The 7,095-nt window shown below is 48.7% G+C and overlaps 1 protein-coding gene across 1 annotated transcript; it reads left to right on the top strand.

The window, feature by feature from the left end:
* The first annotated feature begins 2,322 nt into the window (after positions 1–2,322).
* LOC119238208 (ribonuclease pancreatic-like) lies at positions 2,323–3,681 on the top strand. The gene is made up of 2 exons (XM_037501917.2): positions 2,323–2,404; positions 3,015–3,681. Exon 2 carries the CDS (start codon positions 3,042–3,044, stop codon positions 3,456–3,458), a length of 417 nt encoding a protein of 138 aa, XP_037357814.1. The 5' UTR covers positions 2,323–2,404; positions 3,015–3,041; the 3' UTR covers positions 3,459–3,681.
* The last annotated feature ends 3,414 nt before the right edge of the window (positions 3,682–7,095 follow it).

Raw genomic sequence — 7,095 nt, 5'->3', positions numbered from 1 at the left:
TATGGCAGAGAATGCAGACCCCAGGCTCCCACATCCCTCAGACCCACTGTTTCCTCTTCTACCTGCTGTTTCTTTCACACTGCAGTCGTGTCAGAAGTTATTGCACTGTGATAAGCTCTCAGAGCATTGGTGCAGTGGGCTATCCCCTGGGTGAAGGGTTGGGGGACTGTTCCTTCCTTTGGAGTGGAAGCATAGAAGGAAAGGGTGGGCTCCCTTGAAATATGTGAAACCAAGAGACCTCTGGACATCCCAGCCTGAAGGGGATTGGGTCCTCAACACTCAACACCACAGAAACCCACATCTTTTTTTTATCCTCTCTCAGATGCCCTGGACAATGCCTGCCCTCCACTTAGAAGAAACATCAGGGCCTTCCCTTTCCTGTTTCAGTTGAACAGAGTGGTTCCCACAGGAAAAGGGGACAAAAAGGACCATTTTGTCAGCAAAGAAGTGTGGAGTGCAGAACACCATCACCAGGCTCATGTGAAATGGAATTCATGGAACGTGTCCCTCAGCAGAGATCTCAGAGAGATCTGGAGATATCCTGTGAAGGAGACGGGTGTCCAGAATGCTCCCCAACATCAGTATCACAAAGTTTTTTGGGTCAAAGGGATAAGGAATGTTTTCCTCTGTGTCTAGTAAACATTAGGTCAAGAGTCACCAAGCAAGCTCTATATGTTGCTTGCTTATATACCTATCTCACTGTAACTACCTACTATGTGGGCCAGGCAGGAAAGAGTCCATCTCTGTGTCCTGCAGAATAGGCTCTGCACTGCACTAGCAGACTAATACCCCTGTCAGTGCCAAGTTGGAAAAGGGAAACCTGTGCTCATTGTCAGCCCAGCTTCAGAGCAAACACCTGTGTTGGACCTGATCAGCACTGTTGGCGCTTTCCAAGAAACAGACACCCTGCAGTGAAGGGGACCTCAGGAAATGGCAATCCCCACGTCTTGGCCCACCCAGGAGCAAACACCCATGTTGGCTAGGAGGATCATGGTTGGCGCACTCCAGGAACCAGCCTCACCCAGCCAAGGAGACCTAAGCCCCAATAGATGAGGGATGGTCAAAACCAATAAGAGAAAAACCTGTCTTGAAAATTAGATAATCCACCCAACTCTACCCCCTCCATTATAATTTTAAAACATACGAGCCCCTGTTTCATGTCACCGCATAGCCAGCCAGCAGGACCCCTCTCTCCTCAGAGTGCTCTCCTGTCCTTCTCCTTACATGAAAATAAATCTTTGTCTTCTGCCATTCTGGACTCCACATTGAATTCTTCCATTGCCGAGACAAGGACTGAAGACCAAGATGCCTTGGAGTCTGGCTCCTGGACTCCAGGCCCAACCAAATCAGACCTAATGTTTACGGATGGTTTAAACACTACTTAAACCTCTTCTGTGCCTTACCGTATTTTGTCCTAGTAATAAATCTAAGAGGTTCCTATGAACATGCCTTCTTAGAGTTGAGGACACTGATGTACAGGGAAATAAAGTTCTGTAATGTGCCCAGCTCTTAAGGTGCTACAACAGAATTTGAGCTGACACTGTTGAAATTCAGAGCATGGAGGATCCTTTTTATAATTCTCACTCCAGAAATAGCAACACTGTCATCCAACAAGGCAATCTCTTTCTAGGAAGAAAAATGATGCTATGCATTTTTTTTTCCAAAAGGGTTTGGGGGCAGGGATGTTGTTCCATCTTTAGTTCCTTTTCTTAATACTTAACCACAGGACAAATTGTCACTGTAGATATACCTGCCACACAATACTTTTCATCCCTCTGGAGTGGGGGTGATGGGTGTACAGGAAGTGGCCAGCACTGGGGAGGCCCATTGGGCCCCAAAATACAGGCTTCTTCACTTCCTGGTTCAGACACTCCCCCTTGTTCTCCAGAAGGGGGAAGTTTCTGACTGGGCACAGCTGCACACCTCTCCTGCCCATGCCTTCTGTCTCCCAAAAACTGCTATGGGGAGATGAGGATTCCAGGCCAAGCTCTCCAGGACTCTGGAAAAGTGAAAGGGGCTTTCGTTTGCTCCCTGCCCTGGGGTCACCAGGTGCATGCCCTTTGTTAACCTCCAAGGAATATTAAAAATGGCCTCCAAATGAAAACCAAGACTAGGTTAAGGTTCAGGCATCAGTGTTAAAGGAACTTCTTGTTCCTCCTGGTGAACCTGCAAACAGTTACTCCACATTGTGAGAGGCCCCTCCCAGCAAAGGGAAACGTGGACAAACTTCCCCCTTCTCACATTGTCCTCCTCTCTCTGTAGACTCAATTTCTGATGCTCCGCCCACTCTTCTCTTCTTGGAAGCCACACCCTTTTGTACTCTCTATAAGATCTGAACCCCAGGGACCCTGGAATTGCAGAAACTGGCCTCCACTCTCTCCCAGAGATCAAGCTAGACACCCAGGTGAGTGCCCACCAGGTGGTCTCTGAAACTGCTTCTGCTTGAGGGTGGAGAGGCAGGAGAAGGAGGGGATAGGCCAGTATTGAGACAGCTTGGGCCAGGCTGAGCAGGTGCCAGGTAGAGCTTGTCAGCTCAAAGAGACCCCTAGGGCTGGGGAAGGAGCAGCCCCGAGATTGGAGAGGACAGCATCTCTCTGAAGAACACAAAAAAATTCTTCTTTCAGGCACTGGGTTGACTGTCCTTTGAGTTGGAGGACAGCAGGGCCTGTCAGCCTGATCCTGAGAATCATGGCAGTTCATGGTTTATTTGGGAGGATCTTTTAATGAGGTGGTTGAGCTCGGGGTACATAGGTACTTGACATCAAAACACCTCAGTGGTCACAGACAGGACTGCTAGTGTTTGGCACTTGGGCGTTCACCCACAGAGGGGAGGTTGGAGTTTCTCTTGCAAGCAGGAGAAAATGCTCTTGAGAACAATAGTGTCTGATAACTTGGCAGGTCTCAGGAAGAGGGTGACTTTCTTGCTGATCTAAGGGGTACCTGTAACCAAGGAGCCCAGCGGTGGAAGTGGGGTCCTTTTCCTAAGGGGTGGCTTTTCCTCCTCTCTTTCCCAGGTGCTGCCTCCAGGAAGCAACTACACCATGGCTCTCAAGTGCCTTGTCCTGTTCTCACTGCTGGTGGTGCTGGTGCTGGTTGGGGCCCAGCCTCCTGCAGCTCAGAATTTCCATCAGAGGCACATGGACACCAACCCCAGGGACTTAGGCCACAACTACTGCAACCAGATGATGAGGAACCGGAATCTTTTAAACAGAAACTTCAACACCTTTGTGCACGAGACCTTTGCAGTTGTCCAGGCCGTCTGCCGGGAGCCAAGAATCCGCTGCAGAAACGGGGAGAACAACTGCCACAGGAGCAGACAAAATATGATGATCACAGACTGTAATCTGACAGGCCTTCACCCCAACCCTACCTACAATACCAATAGGCATCAAGCATCTATCATCATTGCCTGTGTGGGGAACCCGCCGGTGCCCGTCCACTTTGATGGTTCCGGCTAGGTCTCCACTGAGGCCAGATAGAGATACATCCCTACGACCACTCATTACCCTGGCCCCTACTCTCCTGAGCTCTTCCCTCTTCACCCTGATGGGAATAACCCAAGTTGGGCTCCTGGTCATCCCACACCAGCATCCCTGCCTGAGGCTTGTACCATGTGCTTTGGGCGAGGTAGGAGACAGCTTTTGCAGGGCCCCATGTTAACCTCCTCTCTGCTTCTTTCAATAAAACCCACTTGCAATCTGAAGCTGCCCCAGCCAGTGACTATGTGTGTGATGCCTCCCTGCAGGGCTGAGAGCCGGGAATTGGGCAGCTTTGGGGAGCAGCAAGGGGAGAAATCAAGTGCCTGCTCTTCTGACTCTCCTTTTCAGTGACCTGAGAGAATCCTTTCCAACAGATTCTCAGATGCCAGTGTGAAATTTTTAAGATGGGCTGTTTCAGAAAGAAGGGAGTTGTGGGACTGTGGGTGTCCTAGTGGGGCGTGTGGTTGGTAACATACATGTGGAGGTCTCTGCTGTGTGGGGCCTCTACTGCTAACCCAGACATCAGGATTGCAAACTCCTTCTGGCACGAATCTCAAAGTTGAATGCTAACTTGACACTAACTTGACCATATTCACTGATTTTTCTTAAAAAGGAAAAAGTTCAAAGTTTTTTTTTTTTTTTTTTTTCAAATCAAGGAAGTTTTAGGATTCTGTGTTCTTAGCGGGCAGGTAAACTTGACACAAGATAAGAATAGAAGAACTGGAAAGGAGACACATGAGGTCAGGAACCTGTCTCACACAGGGAGGTGGGGGTGGATGAGATTAGCATGGTCATTAATCCAGCTATAGAAACTATCAGAACACTGTAGGGAGTGTCAGGAGCATAGACCTGAAGGTGAAGGTGTGGAGATGAAGGAATAAACCATCCACCCACAAAGATGAGCCCCTCCCTTCCAAAAGAAGATCAAACCTCATGGGGCCCCCACAAAGGAGCAGCAGTCCCTTTGCCCATCTGGGACTCTGCAGGTGATTCCCTTCTCCAACTCTCCCTCTGCAGGGCCACGCTTCCTGCCTGCCCATGACCTGCACCATGCCTGGGCTTCTCTTCACTCAGTGGAGGCGGCTCTCCTCAAGGCTGCCCACCTGCCACCATGCAGGCCTCTCTCAGCACACCTGTCTCTTTCAGGGCAGCTCTTTCTGCCCGCTTTTGTCTGTGTTGGTGTACTTTACTCTTCTCTCCCTTTCCTTTTTAAAAAAGATTTATTTATTTATTTATGCATGCAAAAACTGGGGTGTATAGACCAAGGTTCAGGGGGTGAGAAGATTCACCAGAGACAGAGTGGGGAACAGAACAGGCAGATCTACTGAAATACACTGCTGAGGGGAGCATTGGGCAAGATGGGAGACATCTGCTGCGCCATGTGTGTTACTCCAGGTGGCCAGGGATTGAACTGGTGATGCAGTGGCTGGCAATAGCTTGATAGCTGTCTTTGACTCCCGACTCACCAAGGAGGCCCTTCTGTCCCTTCTCTAATAAACCTGCTCTTTCAAAGAAAGAGTTTCTCATGGAGAAACTCACCTGGGAGATTCTCCACGTGCTGCTGGTGAAACTTGTTATTTTTCTGGAGTTAGGAAGGCGGGGTCCTTGGGTTCACTCTGGGAAAGGTTTCACCAGAGCTCCCTTTTCAGCCTTACGGGGAGAGTTTCCCAGGCAAGTTTCTCCATGAGACAGAGACATTAATTATATTTAAAGGGCAGGTTTATTAGGGAAAAGGACAGAAGAATAAAGGATGCTTGCATAGACTTAAGTGGGCTGGTAGAGCTGCCCTGAAAGGAACAGGTTTGCTAAGAGACCTGCATGGTTGCAGGCGAGGGAGCTTGAGGAGAGCTGCCTCTACTGAGGGAGGTCAGTGAGGAGAAATCAAGAGCAGTCAGGAAGGCTGCTGCCCTGCAGAGTGAGACAGTGAAAAGAAGTATCTGCATAGTCACAGGTGGGCAGAAGGAGTGCTGTCCCACTGTGGGTGTAGCGTTATGTTTTATCATCACAATAGCCAAGATATGGGAACAACCTAAATACCCATTGAAAGAGGACTGGATAAAGAACTTGATGTTTTTCTTCCTTTACACTTCTAAGACTAGGAATAATTTAAGAAATAAGAGACAAGTGTTTCCCAGGCGAGTTTCTCTACGAGGTAGAGAGGTTAGCTATATTAAAAGAGCAGATTTATGAGGGAAAGAGACACAAGAGTAAAAGGCACTTGCATAGACACAAGCAGGCAGGAAGAGTTGCCCTGAAAGAACAGGTTTGCTAAGAGAGGCCTGCATAGTTGCAGGCTGGTGGCCTTGAGAGCTGCCTCTGCTGAGGGAGGTCAGTGAAGAGAAGACCCGGCATGTATAGGTCATTGGCAAGCAGAAAGGCTGCTGCCCTGTGGAGGGAGATAGTTGGTGAAAGGAAGTGCCTGCATAGTCACAGGTGGGCAGAAAGACTGCTGCCGCGTTATGGGGGCAGCATTATGTTTTATCATCTTCAGGGAGGGGCTCATCTTTGTGGGTGGATGGTTTGTGCCCAACACTCCCTATAGCAGTCTGATAGTTTCTGGGTGTTGCAACTCCTGATCTGGGCATTGATGCCTAAGGGTCTTGGTTTCTATAACTGGGTTAATGGATTATGCTGATCCATTCTACCCCTACCTCCTTATGCGAGTTAGGTTCTTGACCTTTTATCTCCTTTTCAGTTTTTCTAGTCTTATCCTCCATCATTCCCCCCCTACCATATCCGGCCCAAAATCTTCTGGGGAGTTGAAGGGAGTCTTCTGTAGCTGCTTCCTGCTGGAGTGGGACGTAGAGCTGGCCCTACCTAATGGGCCTGGGATATGGTCTCCCTCACTTTAGTCCTTGAGCTACCTATTGTTGTTGGTTTTGGAAGGAGGCATACAGAGTATGTATAGGGCATCTGGACAGGGTATTCTTGTATGGGTCAGCTGTTTTTTGTTGGAGGAGTTTAAACTTGAAGAGTTCCCAATCAAGTATGATGACTCCAAGGTTTTATATCCTCCAATTTTGAGGTAGAGCAGGTATTGGAAAGATGGTATCAGAGACTTTTTGGGCTCCAGGATGAGGACAATTTCAAGTGCTCAGGAGAAGCAGTCATGTAAAGGGGAGTCTGCGGGAGACTGTCATCTGTTAAAAGCAAACAGATCAGTTAGATATAAAAAGTTTTAGTCCTATCTATAGGTTGAAGAGGACCAGAAATTAAGTTACTGAAACGTGTGTTTTATCCTGTAAATAGATACATGTTTTTCTTGGGTGGCGATAAGCAGATCCAGTGCCCTTTGATTTTGTTAAGGCCATTCCTATTTTATTTTATGAGGAGGGGAAGATTGGTCCAGATTGCTGGGTGAGTACAGAGTAAGTGGCTCCCGTATCAATGAGAAAATTGATATTCTTACCTGCGACACCCAGGGTTACCCTAGACTCAGCCATGGAGATGGTCAGGTGGGGAGATGGCGATGCCCTTGGGCTCCACCACTCGTCATCCAGTTGAGGGACTGGTCCTCCCTCCCTTCAGAGAAGGGGACAATCCCTTTTCCAGTGGCCTTCCTTTTTGCACCTGGGCACGGCCCAGGTGGGAGTCTTGGTTGTGTGCAATTTGTGCT

The sequence above is a fragment of the Talpa occidentalis genome, unplaced genomic scaffold, assembly GCF_014898055.3.
Source record: "Talpa occidentalis isolate TD23 unplaced genomic scaffold, MPIMG_talOcc4v2.1 talOcc4.11, whole genome shotgun sequence".
In the NCBI taxonomy this organism is placed as follows: Eukaryota; Metazoa; Chordata; class Mammalia; order Eulipotyphla; family Talpidae; genus Talpa; species Talpa occidentalis.
The sequence above is the reverse complement of the archived record's forward strand: the minus strand, read 5'-3'. Positions and strand labels throughout refer to the sequence as shown.

Bases quoted from the DNA above. Each gene is read 5' to 3' on its own strand.
- LOC119238208 (XM_037501917.2), top strand. From the start codon at position 3,042: ATGGCTCTCAAGTGCCTTGTCCTGTTCTCACTGCTGGTGGTGCTGGTG.